Consider the following 23,916-nt stretch of genomic DNA (forward strand, 5'->3'; position numbering starts at 1 on the left):
CTGTAAAATAAAACACAAGAGAGGTACATTTTCCACAGTCACAAGTTAGGTAAAGGGGTGCAATGAGTTCCCCAATAAGTCTGGGACCAGTCACCAGAAAGGAGTGGACTAATTGTTCTTTTTTGAGGGGAATGTGCTGCAAACTTCATCAAATTGTTAGGAGAAATAATGTGCAATATTGCCTCACATGCATTTTTGTACACGTTTCCTCATAATTACCACCAGCCATTGGTTAGTGGCAGTAAAACAAAAGTGGCCTTATTTAGAGTTTTGAGGATGTGAGCTATCTGCCAAAAAGTGTTGTATAATCGTCGGCTGTTCTAAGTCTTTGGTGTCCAAGGATATCTAACAAGGCCCAATGGGACTTCCCTCATCTTTTGGCAGCTATCTCGCTCCACCAAACTCGACATAAGGCTCATGGTTGTTATGTGCTGTTATAAAGTGATATCACATTAATGCTGCAATATTACTGGAAAACACATGCACTTTTAATGCAGAATGGGCAAATACAGGAAGTGTACAGTGATAGGGTTACTACACACTTTCACATTCTTTACTTCCTGATAAATGCACCTTGTTAAGTAGAGTTAAGATCAAATATGAAGAGTTTCATGGTTGCAAACCATGCAGTAGGCTCATGTCTGCACACTACACCCCAAACCTTTGTCTCTGCCTATTGAAAACAAAATGTGGAATTTTAGCTTTCAGTAGTGGTAGATGTGGGAAGAGACACAAATGGAGATGCAGCTTTAAATTAAATTGGGTATGCTGTCTATAGCTCACTCTCAATGCTATTGGAGAACACCATCTTATTAATGCTTGGTTCTTGTTCATTCATGACACTGACAGTATGTTCACCTAGATTCTGATGGATTCCGAAAGGACTAATTTGGTGGTCTTTTTTTGCAGGGTGATAAAGGCGATCCAGGTCCGAGGGGCCCACAAGGAAGACAAGGGCCCATGGTAAGTTCCAGAAACAGCTGTGACCCTACTTCCCTTCTTAAATGATGAATGTAAGCTATGTGGATCTTTAGATATGTTATGGAACAATTCGATGAAATGAGTGCATGTGGAAATCTCCATCTGTCTGCTTAAAAATTCCCATGTTTTTCACTTTTTGGAACTATAGGTTTTGGACTTTTGTTGAAGTGTGAGGACTTATGAAGGATTGCTGGTCCCGCGTGCTCTGTGTCAAATTAAATGTACATTTACTTTGAATGTGCCTGTTGCAGGCCTAAGGTCCGAGCACCAGGATGACAATCAAAGTAATTTAAGGTTTAGTAGTTGTGTGATTATGTGGCTTGATCTTGATTTTTTTGTTTCAAAAGCCAAAGATGTCTTGGTGTATTAGGGCACAAGGCAAGATTGCACCTTTGAACATTCTTTCACATGAGGAATGCTAAATTAAAAAAACCTGAATTCACAACATTTTAAAAGGTACCAAGTTTACTTTCACTACCTACGCATCTTTGTACTTTAAATGACCAATTTTTCGAATAAACTTTAAATATTTGTTCATTTTTAACTTTTCAGAGATTGATTATTTCACATTTTAGCAAAAGACGAAATTGATAAATGTCTTTGACGGAAAATGCACTAATTTACGAATGCTCTGATGAACCTCCTGGGTTCTGTGAGGAGCTGGCAGAACAGAATCCTGCTTAGACACAGAGCAGGAGAGGTAGAGGAGACCCAGTATTTACACTTTTGTACGCACCCTGGCTGCGTTAGGGATGGAAGGTTCCTAAAGCAAGAACCTGATCAACGCCCGTGTTCTTTTGTCACAAAGTGAATAGTTACTCTACAGGTTATTTCTTTCTATTAAAGTCCTTCTTTAAAGGGAGAAACCCCAAGCTATTTACAGTTTCACCATGAAGCTTCCTTAGGATTTGGATAGCTTAAAATCTTAGTGCCGGATTACGATCTTGGCGGAGAGGATATTCAGTCACAAACATCCGTCCGCCGTATTACACTTCCACTGTATGCTATGGCACTTATAATACGGCGGGCGGGATATCCCTCACATTTGTGACGGAGTATCCCATCTGCCAAGATTTTAATCAGGCCCTATATTTGGAAAGTAAATCTGACAGGACTACACCATTTTACTGAAATGCGGGTGATTAGTATTGTGAAATGTTTGTATGGGATGCATCTACATCTCTTGAGGTATAATTGGGGTTTTCACTAAACACTCCAGCAGAACAACCTTTCTGAAAATAAGACCCAAAGTTAGAAAGAGCAGTATAAGTGTCTTATACACCTGTAAAGGTAACAGTTGGCGTTAGCCTGGTCTTGCCTACTTGCTGTGTTTCATTTGTATTAAAAGAAAAAATGGACAGAACAAACACAACTACTAACCATCACAATCCTAGAAGGGTATAGAATGTTCTACATTAAAAAAGAAGAAAAATAAAGTCAAACATTTTAGTCTTGGAGTGTTGCAAGGATCCTGCTCATATACAGAACTGTGCACAGAGACCCAGGACATCAGTAAATTGTGGTGTCCCAGAAACTCACCTCAGTACCTAGAAAAACCCCAACCAGCTAGCATCAGTGTCACATTAGCTCTTCGTCCTATAGCAAAGTAACCGATGATTAGACAACCTAGAACATGCGATTTAGGACCATCTCAGGAATGGTGGGAAGTGAGAAACCTCTTTTGTTATACTCTCATACCAGTCCACAACAGGAGTAAAGGAGACACACGGTAAGGTTAAAATATTTATTTTAATGACGTGATCTCAGGTGCAGTACCTTAGCCAACATAAGCAGACATATGATTAAAAATAATATGGTCAGCATTGTTACAATTCCATAAAATACAAAAGGAGAAATCATATTACAATGATAGTGAAAAACAGGTCTTATAGCGCCTAGTTGGAATACCCGCCCTATATAAGAACTATGTATTATAAACTAAAGAAGGTCTCGTAGGCTTGTGTGGGGGACCCCATTACCTTTCCGCTCAGTAATAGTAAATTACATCTGGATCTGCATAAGCTCTCTGCATCCCTGGAAACTGAAATCTTCCAAGTGTCTGAAATCATGGCAAGTGTGCGATAATAAGGGCGCCAGAATCTTAGTGGGCTCACAGCTGCCAAGCTGTTGGGTCTAACCGCGTTGCTCGATCATGTCCAACAACATCTATTCTGTTATGATAGCCTTTGAAGGCTTCAGCATCCGCTATACAGACTAGGGGCACGATGTAAGTCTAGAGATGTTGAAAACAAACCTTTTCTCATGTATAAGCCTTTGCAAAGCCTAACTTACAAAACAGTTATATGCAGTGTTGTGTGCAAAAGCAGCAAAAGGTAAAATGGTGTTTAAACTTCTAAAAAGCCATGCTAACATAACATGCACGCAAAGCAGGCCTCAGCCCATACTACACCCTCCCTTGATCGGAGAACGCACAATAAAGGGGGTGGAAGTCATAGAACGCAGAGTTCAAGTTCGAATGAGACAGAACCAAGTTCAGAAGTTTTTGCCAAACTTGATAATAGGGAGTAAAAATTCAAATTAAAAAGCAACCAAGTCAGTGAAAAACATCCACGGGTGGCCATGTTGTGAATATGACGCTAAAAAAACAAACATTTTTAAACCAATTAAAAAATTGTTCAGGATACCAGTACATGTCTATGAATATGAAAAAAATTATGACTTCAATCCAACAACGTATAGGCACTGATGTCGCAACTGCCTCTAATAGCTAGTCATTATTATCGTCTGAGAACATTTCAGCCATCTAACTCAATAATGGAAATGAACATACATGTTCTTCAATAGCTGGAGCCTCTAGCAACATCAGAGGACAACTCAGACTTACTTCAAGATAACTGCGTGCCAAAAAGTCATTGGCCGCAGTCCATATGTTCCAATTGCCCAGGACCCCATGAGCCACTGCGCAGGCCATAATCCCGAAACCAGAACAATCTATTTCTTGAGCAACTAAGGGACTCATTAGTAGACTAAAATTCAGGTCAGGAGACATCGTGATGCAGAGACACAAATCCAGGGCCAATTCAAATCCACAATCCATGCAATGGAAAACAGGCTGCACGCAAGTAAAGAAGGAAAGCCGGAAGGATAAGCCATAAGCTACACTCAGAGTCGCCAGAGGTAGAGATCCATAGTATTCAAGCATTCGGTTACGCAGCTGGAGCAGCCCGGGAAGACCGTTGTGGGGCACAGGATGTGCATCCATTTTGTAGTAAACAAATTAACAGCAGTACGCCCGCTCCCAAAGCAAGAATTAACGGGTAACCGCCAAAGACACTCGAAAAAATCGAATGAAAAAATGCAGGGATCAAACCAAATATAGCTTGGAATGAGGTCACAAGGCCAGAACTTACTATTTTAAAAAAGTGTGCCAGGTTCGTGGTTGACGAGGCATTAAAAATTGTGTGAATCAAAGCACCAACATGCAGGGGCAGATCTGTATTTAATAAGGCATGTACCTCAGTACGAGTGTTTGCACCGTGAAGGATGAATGTTTCACGCGCAGATGTAAGGGCGACTTCCTTCTGGGACAAAAGAGCTCTTATTCGACTCATCTTGTTGAACTCTGCTTTCAAGGTCGGAATAGCAGGCCAGATGGAAACATCGATCCTCCCATGTGGAGGAGGAAACAGGCCATTTTTACAGCAAACTACACATTAGGAAACCGTAAAAATATAAGGAATTCCAGCAAGCATACCACAGCAATCTTCATTATTTAATAACGAATAACTACAGTTTGCAAGTAACGTGAAAAATCTGTTTCTGGGGTGTCTTTCAAGACTCACGCAAGATTCGGTGCCTGTACATTATAAGAGCCGGGCAATTGCAAATGTCTACAGACTAAGGAATAATCTGGTGTGGATGTGCAGTCTTCACCTTTTAAATAAACGTCCTTTCCTTCTCTCAAGCACCTATCAGTAAATGGGAGATTCTAAACTTCATGAAGATAAGCACCACCTAAAGGTTCAAATCTACCTATGGCAAAATGTTTCATACAGGATTTGAATTTGAAAGGGGGAAAGGTAAAGTTATTAACCCATGGATGAGCCAAACTGCCGAATTGGACCCGGCCACTGAAAATGGTAACGGCTCCAGTTTCGCAATATGTAGCAGTGAAAACGAGGCATCTTTCATTGACATGAATTGTTGCTTAACAGTCAAATTAAAAGGCAAAAATAATGAGGACGTGTTCATGTAATCCCAAGGTACCCTCCCAGATTTTAACGTTTGAAGAGTCCATGCAAACTGCATAACAGAACGCAACTGATTTTGTCCATGGCACAGAACTGAAACATCTTCTTGCACAATATCAACAACAGACAAAACAATATTATCTAATATGTAAATACGGGAAGAAAGGGTGTTAATGCTATTATCTACAATGGCAAGCACTTTCTAAATTAGCCAGATCAATAGCTCGGAGCCGAGAAGTAGCTTCGATTTGGGAAAGTTTCCAAACCTTGTTGTATGCAGCATATATCCATCTTTTTGATCTGCCTGCTGCAGGACCTTTCACAAAATCATTGAGATCAATAATGTCAGTCAGTTTAGCCAAATGTGATTTAACTGACGCTAAGGTAGAGTGTTTGAGCCAACTCTAACACAACTTGCAGACAGAATAGGTGGTGACTGAAGGTTGACTCTCGAACCGGGGATCTACTCTAACCTCTGTATAGCCAGTGGTCAGACCCAGAAAACGGTGTTGGCAGGAATCTGTACTTTTTTGCTTTAGCAACAAGCCGTCGGGATTCATGCTGGAAACATTAAAAGAGGAATTTCTCAAAAGGGCCTGTAAATCACTAAGGGAAGTTCTGGTGTAATTGTTCCATTCGGGGCATTCACCCAAATCAGGAAAAGGAGCATTTAATTTTTTAGAAGCAGCCAATCCAAAGCAGGTGGTTTGAGAAATAGCAGCATTCAGAAACAACATATGGTTAATAAAGGACTTAGAATACAGTAATTTTGTGTGGGTAAGTCTAACTTTGGAAGAGGACTTTTCAGTCATATTAAAAGAAAATGCACCAGGGTTTGCGTGATCAAAATCAGTAAAGTAAGAAAACTTTTTTTAAAAGAGTTTTTGAGCTGCTTTCGACAGGTGCGGGACAATGTTCCCACTGTGTGTAGTTAACCACATTTCTAAACGTGTTAGCTTTATGCAGAAAGTGATTTCCGAAATGCTGGTAACAGAATACATCACAATAGTTAGCAGAATCTAGATACAAATCTTCAGCATCAAAAGCAGCATAATATTTCAAATAAGAATATAAAGCCTATACGGCCTGGACGTTCCAATCATCAGAGCAAATATTTTGTTGAACCTCATCCCCCATAGAAACACGGAGTACATTGGGAACATTAATAACCTCTGTGGGCCCATTAATCTGGAACTTTACAGCATCCCATACAATCCCAACTAAAACGGGCCAAGCAGTTATATTCACAAATGTCTGGTCCTTCTTGATGCTGTGCGAAGAGGAGTGGGGGGCAAAAGTTCCATCAATTAGTCTAATTGAAGTTCTTTCTTGAACGTAGTGTCCATACACAAAACGGAAAAAATACACCACAAATCCGATGGACATGAATACAAAAATTGAAAAAAGCACCAGCCAAATGTAAGTCCAAGGGGGAATCAAAATTATTTTTTTAAACCAGGAAGCAAAAAAACTTTTGAAGGGAACTTTGATGTGTCGAGCCAGTGTCACATGAAAAACGTGATTGATTAGCCACACGGGTCTCCAAATCAGGCATACACAAGTTAGTGGGGTAAGTATATTCAGTATCATTAAGAGGATCACCAGCAGGTGTATTCAATAAAGGATTCGGAACTGTATTCATCTCAATTGCAAAATCAGGCCCGATGGCAGGATTCTCGGCCAGAACAGAGTGTTGCACCATTGCTGGACACGAGACCGCAGGTGTCATACTAAGAAGAATCGGCCACCCTGTGTAGTTTGACATTGTCAACGGAAATGTACCTGTTCCCCTTTCGACCAGGAAGAGGAGGTAAACAATTGTTCTTGTACCCTTCACTCCAAGCACAGGAACTGGAGCTCAATTGGAAGGGCCGAATTCCTTTTTGTTCTCGATCTTTTCTCGGACCAGTTCTCCAACTTGGGGTAGCCAGCCGACTACCGGAATCTGCAACGCAGCATCAGATGTGCAGGGCAAATGTTCCTTTGTAAGACTGTCTCTGGTCTTTTGTAGTTCTGTAAAACAGCAGAATGTTCATCTACTTCAAAGGATGCGGATCCCGCCACCATGTCTAAACCCTCAAGGTCTGGAACGTACATTTTGATGCCAAAGAGCATTTCGTATGGGGTCCGCCCACCCAGAGACCTTCTAAGGAGATTATTAAGTGCGCGGTGAACGCTATTGAGGTGGGTAAACCAGTCTCGGCCAGTAACCTAAAACCTTAGCTGGCAAGGATTGCTTTAAGTCACGGTTCATCCGCTCCACAACTGAATTACCATTAAGCCTGTCTGGAGACGAAAATTTGACTTGGACCCCAAAAGAACTCATGGCATTCTTGTATGCCTTAGAGGCAAATGCTGGACCCTGGTCAGAATGGAAGGCACCACATGCAAAAATTCCCACAAAGACACGCAGATCCATTACGACAGATCTGGAATCAGCACTCCTTTGCGGCCATAACCACACAAAACGCATGCAAGAGTCAATTGCTACTAAGATGTACTTTTACGCAGTATCAGATGAGAAAGGACCGCAGTAATCTAAATGAACACACACAAGTGGTTTATTAGATATGTACAACTGAGTTTGGGGTGGGCGTGCAGCAGTAGAAGGTTTAATTTGCTGACAAATGCCACATTGAAGGACAAAATCATACGTCTATTTGTACAAACCCCGCCACCAATATCGTTGCTGGAGTAGAGATACAGTAGCTAACACGCCGACATGCAATGAGGCCATCCCAGCGTGGGCTGCTGTAATCAAAGTCTGTCTGTGGTTACCAACGTCTTTAATTCTCACATAAGGAACTTTATCAGGACTTAAATGATAAGAGTATTTAGAAGGGAAACCTCTAGGGTAATTACCTCCCTTCTCTGTTGCGACAATAGCTGCCAAGATGTCATCATCAATCTTACTATTAGAACGTGTAACTGCTGCTACTGTGTTAGACGGGGACCTGGAGGGTCGGCCGAGGACAAGGGGAGAGGCCTCCGGGGAGGGCCGTCTCCAGCGATCGTACAGACAAGTAACTTCCCCCCCACAGATGGACACCACACAAGGATGAGGTTAACGCTCTTTATATGCAGTTCTTGAAGCAAGGTATCACGGTACAGTGAGATCGGGACACAAGGGTCCTCTCAATTCTAGTCTCTGGAAGGGACAGGGGGTAGCGGGACAGTCTTGATACCGATCTGGTATTGAAGTCAAATGATGGATAGCTCACAATCCTCGAGCTCGGAGTTCTGGAGGGTCGGGCCGCGGCAGCGCCAGCAGGTCCCTACGATGATGTAGTTGGTAGAGGGCCACGGCAGCGCCAGCAGGTCCCTTGAACGATGTAGGTTGCAGAGGGCCGCGGCAGCGCCAGCAGGTCCCTTGGACGACGTAGGTTGCAGAGGGCCGCGGCAGCGCCAGCAGGTCCCTTGGACGAGGAGGAAGGTTGCAGAAGGCCGCGGCAGCGCCGGCAGGCAGGACAATGGTTCACAAGGCAGGGCTGCGGCAGCGCCAGCAGTCCGTCAAGGATGAGTTCTTCAAGGTGTCTCTCGACTCCAGGATACAACTGCCTTCCTGCTCTGGAGCTGCCCCAGTTATAGGTCTGGCCTCCTTTGATGTCCGGACCCTCGCTCTTGGAGGTGGGGAGGTCCGGGATGAGAGAGTCCAGACACCCAGCAGGGGGGTGGAGCCAGCGCCCGGGGAGGCTGGGGGCGATCGGCACCTGGGGGGGAGAGCCATCGACACTCCTCTCTCCCATTGACCTGCCAAGTGGTCCATTCACCTCCTGGGTGGATGGTGGTGCCGGGATGTCGGGGCCTGGCTTGGGGTCGAGCTGAGGCCACGCGGCCTCGTGGTGCAGTGCCCAAGATGGCGGCTGGGCCGGGCAATGGTGCTGGTGGTGGCCCGGGCCAGTGATACAGAGATGTCCGGGAGCAGGCATCCCGTAGGGGACGGGTTGCGGGTTGCTTCTGTGGGTCGTCGGGGTTGTTCTTCTGGGGACCCCGGGAGACCCGGTGTCCAGGCTCTGTCATGCGGGGAGGGAGCAAGCCCTTCACGAGGCCTGTCCAACATACTTCATATGTCGCAACTGCTGTCTTTGCGGCTTCATCCCGAGACAGTTGCCAACAGCGTGAACTCCGACACGCTGGTGACCCAGAGTATGAATTACAAACACGAGTGGCAGCCGTTCTTTAAGTTCAGTCACTTGAACCCAGATCATTTTATGTTTTATTATGCGATCTTTGGAGTCACGATAATCATTTTCAGCCCAAAAGGGGCGATTGTCACTGTATGATTGAACACAGTAGTAAGAGTCACTTACGATAGTAGTAGTCACACTGGGATCGGCGTACTCCAATGCAAGCATCAGAGCACGAAGTTCTGCCAACTTGGCTGTACAGTCCCCTAATGTCTGTGTCTGCACGACATCGGACTAGAATTCACCATCCACCATAGTACCAACCACAGTTGCGCAGGCCGAAGAATATGCTTGCTTTGAACCCATAGCCGCTTGGAAATCCTCAAGTGGGCGCATAGTCAGAGGAGCAGGATGAACAAATTCATACTGCAAGAACTCCTGTGTCTGCAGAGAGGAATCAAAAATGAACGTGACATCCGGGGATGTCAAGGACGCAGCCCATTGTATCCACCAAGGGTGCAAAGCTTTGGAATTCGGTACACTGGCTTTTGTCACTGCCTCCATGGCAGGATATTGAGTAACAACCAAAATGGGTTTTCCCTGCAACAGTGCACGTTCCTTAAGAATCGCCATCTGCACTGCAGTCAAAACTTTTTCCACAGTGGAAAACCGCAACTCAGCCGAAGTGTACAAGTGTGACTTGTAAGCGATAGGGACTATGTTTCCTTCATTAAAAGTGAGGTACGTGAAACCCACTGCCCCAAGCACGATTCTTATTATCAGGTTGGTGTGGTTATCACGAGTCGACAAGAATCTACATTCTAGCAGATCAGCCTGCAAAGATTGTAAGATGGCTGAATGTTCAGGCATGTATCAACAAGGAGAGAGGTAGGGAGAAGGGAACACTCTTATTCCCCACTGATCATCAGTAATACCAACAAAAGAGTGTTCAAGCTCGTCGGGAAAGACGAGTATCAGAGCACAAAGACACGAAAGTCAAAACACCTGCTTAGTGTTTATGGAAAGCCCTTACTCACCGACCTGGTCGGTGACATGCTTCATCATCGGGCCCCACTGGGAGTGGTCGAATGCCACCCCAGTGTGCTTCAACGACAGAATTACTGCGGAGCGGGTAATGTGAAGACGTGAGTGACTAAGTGGTTGTGTGAGTGACTAGAATAAGTGTAGGTGGTGAGGTTAAAAATGCCTTAGTTGTATCAAAAAATCTCTTTATTACCTGATCAATAAGACATATTAAAATATGTGTGGGAAAACTAAGCCAGATAAATTGGCTGGCCTGTTTCCTCTAAATTTACGTGCTGGTCAACATGTTTCTGCCAATGTCGGTGTTAATTAACCTGGGATTCGTCAGGACCTATAGCGTTTAAACCCCGGCGGTATGGACACGCTAAGGACCACCCTACCAAGGGACGTGAAAGTGAAAATTAAAATACTGTCAAAAAGAAGTGCAAAAGATGGTAGGTACTCGCAGATTTGGAGACCACACAAAAATTAAAATGCACTTGACAGGTGTGAAGCTATCACACCATAGACCTCGGGAGGAGGGTGGTGATGCAATTGGCACACCGCCCTCAGCATCAAGCACCCGTTTGGTACCTGCGCCAGCCCTCGTTACCTGGTAACGAGGGCTGACGCAGGTACCAAACTAAGCTTCAACCCGTTCGGCCCAACTGTATGAGCTGCAACGCCAGGACCCCCACATGGCAAGTTCCGGGAAATATAATTAACTAAATCCCTAATAACTGTCACTGCAGAGGTATAGAGGGGCCTTAGTTAATGTAAAGGACATTCACCTGCACGTGGGTGCGGGGTAAATCCAGCCAAAACAGGCCAAGAAGCGCCTGGAATGGACAAAGGACCTAATCTAATTGGTGTTAAAAAGTGGGGAAGGGCGCCATCAAACCAAACGCGGTGCTGGCAAGCAGAAATCGGAACCTCCTGTGTCCTATAAGGAGTGTACTGCGCAGGCTGGACTGTGGGAGTGAAAGTATTAAACACATTAGTGTTAGCATCAACCGCAGGAATCGTAACCCATGAGTAGAAAAGCTCAAACGGGTGTGCTGCGTCCGCCTCCACAACAAATACAACTGCCATGCCATCCAAGGCGACTGTAAAGCCTTGCACATGGTTACGGACCGCCATCCTACTATGTTGCGGGATATCGACGGCCATAATGACAAAGAAAGGTTAAAGTACAATGCAATCAAATGTAGCACAACTGGGTAGTACTTCAATAGAAAACCGATTTATATTATCAAGCTTGAAAAGACCTATACAACCATAGGTAGGTTTTATCCGTCACCACTGTCAACCGGAAACAACAGTGAGGAGGTCATGGACTCATACAAGCACTACTCAAGAGTCTCACAATAAGACCACTACATTGGCTGCGCCATGTTGCAAGGATCCTGCTCATACACAGAACTGTTTACAGAGACCCAGGACATCAGTGAATTGTGGTGTACCAGAAACTCACCTCAGTTCCTAGAAAACCCCCAAACAGCTAGCATCAGTGTCACATTAGCTCTTCGTCCAATAGCAAAGTAACCAATGATTAGACAACCTAGAACATGCAACTTAGGAACATCTCAGGAATGGTGGGAAGTGAAAACACTCTTTTGTTATACTCTCATACCAGTCCACAACAGGAATAAAGGAGAGACCCAGTAAGATTAAAATATTTATTTTAACGACGTGATCTCAGGTGCAGTACCTTAACCAACATAAGCAGACATATGATTACAAATAATATGGTCAGCATTGTTCCAATTCCATAAAATACAAAAGAAGAAATCATATTACAATGATAGTGAAAACCAGGTCTTGTAGCGCCTAGTTTTAACACCCTCCTTATATAGGAACTATGTATTATAAACTAAACAAGGTCTCTTAGGCTTGTGTGGGGGACCCCATTACCTTTCCGCTCAGTAAGAGTAAACTACATCTGGATCAGCATAAGCGCTCTGCATCCCTGGAAACGGATATCTTCCAAGTGTCTGAAATCATGGCAAGTGTGTGATAATAAGGGCACCAAATTGTTGTGTCTAACCGCGTTACTCGATCATGTCGAACAACATCTATTCTGTTATGATAACCTTGAAGGCTTCAGCACTCGCTGTACAGACTAGGGGCACGATGTAAGTCTAGAGATGTCAAAAACAAACATTTTCTCATGTATAGACCTTTGCAAAGCCTAGCTTACAAAAACAGTTATATACAGTGTTGTGTGCAAAAGCAGCAAAAGGTAAAATGGCGTTTAAACTTCTAAAAAGCCATGCTAACATAACATGCATGCAAAGCAGGCCTCAGCCCATACTACAGGAGAAGATAGCCTTTAGCAGCCATTCTTTGCCCTAAGCCAATTAACTGTCTTCAATGGAGCTCCCAGTGTTTGTGTTTTCTAATGATTATTAAGGACTGCAGCCTAATGGGGATCTTGCTTTTGGAAGCTGTGGTTTACAGATGGTCCTGTGAATATCAATGCACTTCTTAACTTTGCTAAATACTAAACTAAAATGGAACCAGTTCTGTGGATCTTTATGAAAAATTTAAAGGACTAGTCTGTGTCTGGGAGCCTTCGATATCATTATCTGCTGCAGGGTACAACACCACGGCTGCAGGTCTTGATGGCTCCCTAGTCTGCTTCTGTTGTTGCCATCTGGTCTGTGTCGGTCCATAGTCATTTCCAATATGATTACCTTTTATTTTCTTTGGGGATCACTGCACATTCTTCACATCAGTCATCTCAAATTATTTTGTGGGCTCAAAGGTGATTTTTCTTCCTATCTATATTTTCAATATTTGACTCTCTTATTGGGCTGGTATTGGCACATCTGATTGCAGCTGCCTGGGACCTATTTTGCCTAAAGGTCTATTGAATTATTAAATATGTTGCAGTATGCAGAAAGTTTGAACATTTGCTCAATGTATATATGGCATAAACTTTCTTCAAATCTTGTAAATGTTGCATTTTTTGCATTTATGCCAGTTGTTTTTAAATATGGAAATTCAGTACAACAATAGTATCATTGATGTTTCATAGATTCTTATGCCAAACCTAATGTTTAAACTGAGCCACTAATGCTACAATATTTTGCTTTAAATCAGGGTCCAAAAGGTGATAGCGGTGACCCTGGTGTACCTGGAAAACCTGGGCCTGAAGGACTCAGGGGCCCTAAGGTGAGTGTTGAATGGCCTATGTACTTATGCCCTGAACCAGATCTGTCATATCAACTTACGTTCATTTGCATTCTGGGCCTTCTTTCTGCAATCGTTGTATAAAAATAGAACAGGCAATACGTACAGAAGAAGTACATAAAGTTAATTACATTGGTATAACATGAAAAAGAGTCAAATGTTGGCACAAATCTTGCACAAAGTCTACCTGCCCTTTACTTTTCTAACATTGGATCTTAAAAAGTCGCCCATGGTGCAGCAGGAACTTTCCTGCTCTGCGGAGGGTACTACTTACCTATTTGAAGTGAAAACATACTGGTCTTGTGGGAGTCCCGGAATTTTCTACTTGTTCTTGACATACGTAGTTGCCTCCCGCACCCAATTTACTTGGCTAATCCAGTGTAATTAAAACATCACTCACTGCTACATTCAGTGTTACAAATGAAGGACTTCATTGAGCAGAAGTCTTCAAACTGGGAGGCGGGCACCCCTGGGAGGGCCAAAAGTGATCTCAGGGGGGTGCCAGTCTCTAGCCAAGTGAAGCAACATGCTTAGTTTAAGTGTTAAAAACATGAGCGCAGTAAGCCACCTTTTAATGGGCCATCACTAACAACTTTTGACATTTATATTCTGACTGTGAGTATGTGTATAAATAGGTAACAGAGCTTAACTGCAATGTTTAAATATGTTTAGACATATTTAAACATTGGAAATTTGACAGAGTGTTAATGGAAAAATTGAGTGGGGCTGAGGATTTAAGTTTTTTTACGGGGGCGCAGCATTAAGAAGTTTAAAGTTTGAAGACCACTGCCATGGAGCCTCTGTTCTTATTACAATCTCAGCTGGAAGGGAGCAAGAGAACAGAAAGGTGCCTATTCTTCCCAACTTGAAACAGAAGCTTGGGTTATGCTATATTGCTGCTTTCTTTGGGACAGGCGTTACCCAATCGGTGCCATCCTTAGTACACTTTGAGCTTCCTTAGTTTACATAGCGATACTAAATGGTTAAAGTTACTAACAATCATACATGGTAATGGGCGGGAACTGCATTTGTCAAGTGCAACATATGACCAGAGGACTTCTTGGACCTGGAAAAGTACAACTGATAGAAACAGCCTCAAAATGTAGGCATAGGTAAGTTGTCCGTTTCTTCTTGACCAAAGGATGTTTTTCAAAAATTCTGATGTTTTCAGGAAGAGACTTCAGTCAATGAACTACTTAGTCAGAACAAGCTCAACCGCCCAGGAGTACCCATTTTCTTGATGAAAAAGTTAAGATTTTAAGTCAAATCAAAGAGCATGGTGAGGATTTTAGAGAGAGAATTGACAGATAAACCATATCTCTAGAGCAAATACATTTATACACCCACCCAAGAATTGTATGATTTTCTGGCTTTTGAGCGGATAGACACTGCAAGGTGAGTAGAGCAATGGAGATGCATATTGTGTCATCAAGACTGAGAACCGGATGTGTAGCAAAACTTTAGAACAATTGCAATTTTATGATCCAGACTTCAGAAACGCAAGATATGAAGCAAAGGAAAAAAATATGAAGGGGCATCAGTGTAGGGTCCTGCCCTCAAGGAGGTATGGTACAAGAATATCATCAGAACATCATCTGACATAAGATAGTGTTGTGAATATTGTTTAAACAAGTATTACCCCAAAGGAGTTAAATGTATAAAAGCTGCACACAATTGAACAATTATGTGCCAATGATATTTAAAACAAGGTATTTATGTCAGAAGATATTTTTGCATACTATATTCTGACGTACAGCCCCAGCCCAAAGATCAAAGCTTGAGGTAACCAGTTAGGGATATAACTTTAACCAGAGGCCACATGCCCACTTATGAATACAATTTCACTTCCAAATTCTTAAACAACTGGAGCAGGAACAATTTCTTGTCAAGAAACAGGAACACCGCCCAAAGAAACAGCTTAATGAGAGCACCTTTGTTAGCCCAGGAGCTTCTGAAGCCTAAAGTGCTGTACATTGTAGAGTATACTTGTGAGGTGCTTTTACCTGCTGTTAGAGAGGACTAGAAGTGAGGCTGGGACCATATCTTCGTGACAGTACCAACCAGCATAATTGAAGAGTTGCTTCTTACTACATTGTCGGACCCCAAGGCAGTCATGGGCTAGTGGACCCCAACCATGTTGGTTGAAGTCATTTGTGACTGATGTCTTGGGGCCCATCCTACAATGGCTCTGGAAACTGGGCCAAGTGCACACTCAATTCCAAGGGTAGAGAGTGTGAGCAGTCACAGGCGTCTTAGGGAGGTAAAGATCCAACAGACACAATAATTTCAATGCCCAGCCCAGGGCTTGTCTTCTTAAAAAAGAATGTACATTTTCATCTCACAGAAGAACTAATCATTACTCAGTTAAAATTAATATACAAGGCAGTGATCCTGTTTATTATTCTCCCGCATGCCACTTCACCCACTGGTTCCCATTGTACTAATCCCACCCGGGTGATCGGGCATACGTTTGCAGGTGCAATTTTCTGCTGATCCTCAAATCAAATGTGCATGCAGTGTTTCTATAGTTCTTACCCCTAGTGGTATATTGGCCTCTCATGCTCATCCAGTGAAGAACCAGTGGCCTCACTGTCCTGTCCTAGGTGGAGGCCCACTGTGATTGGAGAAAGTCTGAGGGACTGCTGTAGAGGCTCGGCATACCCCATCTCTCTGTGCAGCGGCCCAGACTCAGTTCAATGGTAGCTTAGTGCTTGTATGCGGATGTGGGCCCAGCTGCAGTTACCCATCAGGCCAAAGTAATGGAATTAGACCTGAGTAGGCTATTCGCTCCTAAGCCGGCACAGGCTCTGGCATGACTAACTCAGGTACCATGGACATTGCAGCCGATGGGGCAGACAGAGCCAGCATGGTAGTTGCATCGCTGATACTGTCATCACTGTAGATAGAGCCCCAATTGCCCTGGTGATGTAATTGTGGCAGTTGCAGCCCAAGTTGGGCTGACTAAGGCATCACTGAACTCAAATCAGTCAGTATTTGTATAGCGCAGCACTGTCACCCTTAGGGGTATCTGGGTGCTGAGGGTACCATGTTTCAGTTGAAAAGGCAGGGCTTGAGTCCACCAGGGAGGGTGGTGTTCAGAAGTGGAGGGGCTAGCTGTTCCAGGTCTTGGTGGTGATGTAGGAGGGTATTGCACCGTTACATCGCAACTTTTACAACGGGAGTCTATTACAACGCAACTTTTACAGCGCTGGTTCCATTACATCGCATGCCTTTACAACGCATGACATTACATAGCAGATGCTATTACAACGCATGTCATTACAACGTAAGTATAGGTAAGTATATAATTTTTATTTTATTTTATTTAATATTATTTTTTTATTTAATTATTATTAATTATAAATAAATATATTTATTTATGTTTTTTTATATTATAAAATAAATTTATTAATTTAAGTAATTTTAAAAATAAGTATGAGTATAGGAGTATATGTTTTGGGGTACTGAGGTATATGTTTTGGGGTGTTTGGGTATTTTTAGGTTTCAGGGCTGGGTTTGGGTTTTGGGGTACAGGGGTATTTTTAGGTTTCAGGGCTGGGTTTGGGTTTTGGGGTACAGGGGTATTTTTAGGTTTTAGGGCTGGGTTTGGGTTTTGGGGTACAGGGGTATTTTTAGGTTTTAGGGCTGGGTTTGGGTTTTGGGGTACAGGGGTATTTTTAGGTTTCAGGGCTGGGTTTGGGTTTTGGGGTACAGGGGTATTTTTAGGTTTTAGGGCTGGGTTTGGGTTTTGGGGTACAGGGGTATTTTTAGGTTTTAGGGCTGGGTTTGGGTTTTGGGGTACAGGGGTATTTTTAGGTTTTAGGGCTGGGTTTGGGCTTTGGGGTACAGGGGTATTTTTAGGTTACAGGGGTATTTTTAGGTTTTAGGGCTGGGTTTGGGTTTTGGGGTACAGGGGTATTTTTAGGTTTTAGGGCTGGGTTTGGGTTTTGGGGTACAGGGTTATTTTTAGGTTTTAGGGCAGTGTTTGGGTTTTGGGGTACAGGGGTATTTTTAGGTTTTAGGGCTGGGTTTGGGTTTTGGGGTACAGGGGTATTTTTAGGGTTCAGGGCTGGGTTTGGGTTTTGGGGTACAGGGGTATTTTTAGGGTTCATTTTTTTTAAAAAAACGACTTTAAATAAATTAAATTAATTATATTAAATAAATTAAATTAAATTAATTAAATTATATTAATTAAATTAAATTAATTACAATTTGTAAATTATTTAAATTAAATATATACAATTACATTTATTAAATTAAATTAATTACTATTTTAAAATTTATTTAAATTAAATTAATTAAATTAAATTAATTAAATTAACTTAATTACATTTTTTTAAAAAAGATATACTTACCTATACTTACGTTGTAATGGCATGCGTTGTAATAGTATATGCTATGTAATGACATGCGTTGTAAAGGCATGCGATGTAATGGATCCTGCGTTGTAAAAATTGCGATGTAACGGTCTGCATTGTAAAATAACGCGTTGTAACGTCATAGATCCTGTAGGAGAAGGAGCGGCCCCTGCTACAGCTGTTACGGATGCGGGGTGTGTGTGCGCAGACGAGTGAGGAGGAACGCAGAAGTCTGGGAAACTTGGGGCTCCAATCCAGAATGACACAGCACTGATCAGTCCAACACAGTCACCATGGCAGTTATAACCCAGATCAGGCTGATGCCTCAACTAGCCCATCACATTGGCAAAGGTCTGTAGCAGCTTGCAACTGGAACCGTTCTGAGATACCAGGGGACTCTCTGCAGCATGGGTCGCTCCTGGATTTGCTCTTAGATATCCTCATTCTCTGGGTGTCCATCAGTCCCAATGTCAATCTTCTACTCCTGGACATTCTCTTCTCCTGCAGGGCCAGGAACACTTCCTTCCACCCTCAGCCTGAATCAGGGAGATGTGCTTTGAAGCAATAGACAGACCTTGCAACCTTAAGGTCTTATCCCCTCACATCTGAGAGACTGTCAGGCACACACTAGCCTGGTCATGCTGCAGTTCTTTAATTATTCTGCAGATCACTCGCTTCCTTTGAAATGAAGGACTCAGACCTGGAACAAAGTGGGGTGGTTTGGGTCCCACTTTCATACACATTTTTTAGACCGGAGATATGGATCCACTGTCTAGAATTGGTCAGAAGCGATTTTCCTTTCAGGGGCCCTTATCAGGTTGTTCTCCAGACATAGTCTTCTCACAGAAGGCAGCACCATGGTCGGACAGGCCTTTTATTTCACCAGACATTTCCCTGGTTGACTGTAGCCCTTGGAGGCCAGTTTTGATGCCCAGGGCCGCTCTTGGTGCCTCTGTCATTTCCCAAACCTCCCGAGGTTATTTGTAGAGGCACGGCCTGTGCCGGGCGTTATACTGGGGCGGTGACGTCAGGCAGGGGAGGGTCAGGGTGGGGGTTTTTAAAATGCGGGATCTGGACCATTAGAGGTAAGTACTGATAAAAATAAATAAAACGAATTTCGTTGCCCACGCTGCATCGCTAAATGTGATGCAGCGTGGGCAATGAAATTCGTTTAATTTATTTTTATCGGTACTTACCTCTTATGGTCCAGATCCAGCATTTTACAACCCCCCACCCTGACCCTTCCCTGCCTGATGTCACCGCCCCAGTATAACGCCCGGCATGGGCCGTGCCTGTATTTGTAGCAGGCACAGGGAGGTTTCCAGAGAGAAAAGAGAGGGGGGTAGGAGGAAGGTGGAGGGAAAGTGATCAGAGAGGGAGAATAGAGGAGAGAAGGAGGGAGAGAGATAGTGAATGGATGAGAAGAGAGAGATTGCATAAGGAGATGGAGAGCATTTTTCCAAGTGGGTAGCACTAGACTGTCTCCAAACTAGAGCAACCACAACACAGGCACAATGAAGATCGAGGTTTCTGCACCTGGGTATTATCAGCCTCTCTGAAATGGTAATCAGATATAGACAAAAGGGCAGGCCTACACTATAAACTCCCTCAATTAGCACAACAGAAACTCCAGTCCCACCTCCACCACTACCATCAAACAAATGGCCCAATCAGGAAAAAACAATCAGCAGCCTCCTGTTAATGACATGTGTACAGTCAGACCTGTCTCCATCCTCCTCGCTTCAGTATCTGGAACACCACCATGAAACAACAGAAATATCGGCAATACACATGCACTATATGGGGACTCTGTTGTCATTCTTCATTTGGTGTTATGACAAACCAGGGGCATTCAAAATCGATTTCACTGGTTTCAGTACTCAGGCTCACACATACACAGAGTCCTACTACAGCATATGTGTTACATGTACACTACAAACACAAGCATTCAACATACACACAGTGTGTCAACACAAAGTTCTGCTCTTTCACATAACAGCATCATTTTACACAAGAGGGCAATCTCAGTGACACAGATAAAAGGTCTTGTCAGACTATCAATTCGAAAAACATGGTATGATGCCTCCATTGCTTTATGTCCTATGCCCAGGATGGGAACAGCCATCCTCTGTCTGCTATGATCGTATGCTTGGTACACCTCTTCAGGTCACAGGACTGGTCCAGGATTTTGCATAGTCGGGTACAGACATAGTCCTCTCTTCTCATGCTTAGTTTAGAATTATACTAATTGCAAAATAAGTCATGTTACCAGATACATATGCAGTCAGGGACTCAGTGAAGGGAATGCACATATTCACCATGTTTGAGGCATTCCTGTACCAAGATACATTTAAATGTTTTGCATTATCTTAAACAAGATAATGCATGTATCGTTCACTCAGCAAATTTAAAATTCCTGGGAAAAGGAGATAAAGTGATTTGTCTGGAATCATTCACAGATTGTCCTTGTTCAGTGGTCAGCAATGTATCCACCTGACCACATCTCCGAAAGAGAAAGGACAATAAAAGTGTTTCGATTCAGTGCAATAGTAGCTGCATGAAAGTTTGGTGAGTTTAAATGCTTACTGCTGCTGTGCTGTGACCTAGAGTTCACAAATAGACTCCTGTTAAAGCCAACTAAGCCTTCCAGTCTTCTGATTGTGGTGTGGTGAATTGACTATAAATAAATCAGGAAATAGTGACCTATTATTTAAAGTGCTTAGACATAGCAAAATTGTAGTATCAGACTTGATTTAAAGAAATGTCATCATTGTCCTATCAATTTTCTTTCAATTTGATTTTAGCCTGTTTTATTTTATCTGTAAATCTACATATGCAGCCAAATTGGAAAGTTGACAATTTGTGCAGCCAGACTTCCCTACCTGCAGTGGGATGTAAGTGTCATTGAAATATATAAACAAAGGAATCCAGGTTATAGCACCAGTAAATCAAGCGAGGATATGGAAATAGAAAGTATTCAGCCCTTGGTTGATGTCACATTTCAAGGCCTTTTCAAAACATTTTAAAATGCAGAATTAATAGTGGTCAGATCAAGGGAACGCGATTGGAGCACATATAAAAACTTTCAACGTCGTCATAATGTCAGTGGTCAGTGAGAGGATGATGTTAGTGGTATCACTTCTTTCATTGTGCCTGGCCATCTAACCTATAAGTAATGCGGGAGCTTATCTTACACTGCTTAGCAAGGCAACTGTTTGAAATTTTATTTTTAAGTGGACCCTAAGCATCTTCTTGGTTACTAGAGTAGTCCAGTCTTTCTGTAAATGAAGTAACCAGTGATATGAGATGAATAGCAAATGCAATAGCCCTATTCTGCATTGTATTTTATTATAGCATTATATCTTCCTGAATAGGGCTATACCAGGTATTGAATTCTCTGAAGCTGATTTACAGGCCCGAGCTGAAGGCAAGGGTCTATAACAAGAGAGCAGTCCTTTAACAACTGGTAAAGTGCAACACAGAAGGGCTATGAGGCTATCAGAGCATTCCACCCACAGATTGTAGAATGTTCTGAACTAAAAATGGAGAAACTGAAACACACATTTTGCAATGTTGGAACAGAAGGTTGGAGCCACCATTACTTGTCATGAGCCACTCCATTGTCTTTATTGGAGCTCTCAACTTTCCAGTGTTGGAATATGATTTACCGAACACAGCATCCTTTGTGCCCCAGCATTCTAAGAACGATAAACAAAAGGGGGACGCCAAAAATAAACTATTCAGTTTTTGTATATTTTTATATTTATTATTTCATTTGTTTGCCATGACCAGAACCTTTATTATATATATTAGAACGTGCCTGATTACGTTGATTTTTTATCACATTTACGTCTTTTCAACTGTTTATTTCTTTTGTGCAGGGTTCACAAGGTGACACCGGAGATGATGGGCCTGAGGTAAATCACTCTCCCTTCTGTCTAGGCCAGCAAGAGAGTATTAATTTCTATTTGTAGATTTGCTCCAGAGAAAAACAACTTTTTAGAGCATCAAATCATTGTGAAATCTGGTGGAATTAATTTCACCAGGGCATGGCAAGCAAAGGAGGTGTCAAAATACTCTGTGGTCACTCTAAACCAGTTCTGAAGGTAGCTTCTCTTCCACTGGGATTGGTGCATGCTGGACTGGGAGATCAAAGAAGGCCCCTACTCAGGTGTTGGGTATCATTTTCCTGTGACAGGGTGGGGGTCTTTGAAGTTAAACAAGTACCTGGACAAAGCCCAGATGGTCGTCTTGTCAGAGGAATAGATACCTCCCCACGCCCAAGGCCCATGTGCTCTGAGAGCAGTTTTCACACCTCATCAAGGGGACTGTTCTGCTGCCAGTTGACAGTTGAAGCTCATGCAAATATATATCAAATACAACTGTAAAGTCACACAGGATAACTTTGGTACTATATTGTACACTCTGCACAGTTGGGCAGAGACCTCTGCAATTGGGGTAAAGCTCTACCTTTGGTAAAAAAAATGGAAATGTAAAAAAATATATATGTATTTTTATGTTAATTGTTCATGTAAGTTAATGTTACATACTTATTTTAAATGTAGAACAAATTCTCAAAAACGCTACAGTGCTGCTAACTAAATTTCTAATTAAATAATTTAAGTATATTAAACTTAATACAAATTATTTTTTAAAGATTAAATAATCCATTAAAAGTGAAAAGTTTATTTGCATTTATTATGTATTAATAGTTCGATTAAAGCTGCATACACAATTAATTAAAATTATTATTTTTAAATAGTTATTTATTTTCAAATAAATGTATTCAAATATAAAAATGTATAAAATACATTTTTTTTATTTATATTTTAACATTAAAGTACATGTATATGTATTTTTAAAACCTCATCATAATTTCTTTTATTTTAATGTTTTTTCCTATGCGCTTTTTATTTTAAATGTCTACCTCTATCATTTTCTATGGGAAGGCATTGCAGTACCAATAGTTGACCATGTCTGGTGCCTGATTAGCTCCTGGTCCAAGATGGAGTGCATTTACTACTGTATGAATTTACTACAGTTTTGTTTTTCTTTGGTTGTAGAAACCATAGAAGTACAGTTTGTGAATATGAATGGGCATACTCTTTTGTGGTGGGTAGATACAACGGGCAGCGCTGTAGCATTTTTAAAATTTGTTCTACATTTAAAATAAGTATGTAACATTAACTTACATGTTCAATTAACATAAAAATATATATATTTTTTTTCTAAATTTCCCTATGTTTTCCCAAAGGGAGCGCTAACCCCGATTGCAGAGGTCTCCACCCAACTGTGCAGAGTGTACAATATAGTACAAAAGTTATCCTGTGTGACTTTACAGTTGTATTTGATACACCTCTGTAAGTTGCCCCACAGCGCTTTATTTGGGTAAAGTAAAAAAATAAAAAAATAAAAGTGCTGGGGCTAATCATTTAGCTTGTCAGCCCATGACTGGTGCTATGGAATGTCAGGATTGCTGAATACCCAGGCTGCGTAGTCTTGATTCCTCCTCATGCCTTTTCAACTGCCACTAGATATTCCCTGACACTTTATCCCAGCCTTCCCCATTCTCACACACACTCACTCACACCCACACTCTCTCTCTCTCATTATCTCTCGCTCTTAGTCCCTTACCTTCAAACAGAAACACACGCCTTCTCACACATTCACACTCTGGTATTGAGCACCGCAATTGTGAAATTGTGGGGGATTCTGTACATATGATCACCTGCTACCTCGTAGCCAGTGAAGCCATGCGGTGGCTCCCGCTGTTTGAATCCTTCAGCTATCACCCTCAAGCATTGGGTGGTTTCTATTTCCTGGCAGCAGGTGGACAAATAAATGGTGGTTGGGACCAGTGTTGTACGTAACGTAGGCTTTTACTTACAGTATAACAACATGTATTGGTGTGTATCCTAGTGAAGTATATTGCTTTTTAGATAACGCTTTCTGGTTGCTACATGCCAGCCAAGGGTGCAATGCCCAAATTAATTCAGCAACACGTCCACAATATACACATGT

The 23,916-nt window shown here is 42.4% G+C and overlaps 1 protein-coding gene across 1 annotated transcript in view; it reads left to right on the forward strand.

Annotated features, from left to right (window-relative positions):
- Window positions 1-23,916, forward strand: part of LOC147722464 (uncharacterized) — a 240,545-nt gene that overhangs the window by 180,630 nt on the left and 35,999 nt on the right. Inside the window, exons 20-22 of the mRNA XM_086966847.1 lie at window positions 910-963; window positions 13,448-13,519; window positions 21,777-21,812. Coding sequence (XP_086822973.1) covers window positions 910-963; window positions 13,448-13,519; window positions 21,777-21,812 — 162 coding nt within the window. The remainder of the gene's footprint in view (window positions 1-909; window positions 964-13,447; window positions 13,520-21,776; window positions 21,813-23,916) is intronic.

The sequence above is a fragment of the Lissotriton vulgaris genome, chromosome 4_1, assembly GCF_964263255.1.
Source record: "Lissotriton vulgaris chromosome 4_1, aLisVul1.2, whole genome shotgun sequence".
Lineage (NCBI taxonomy): Eukaryota > Metazoa > Chordata > Amphibia > Caudata > Salamandridae > Lissotriton > Lissotriton vulgaris.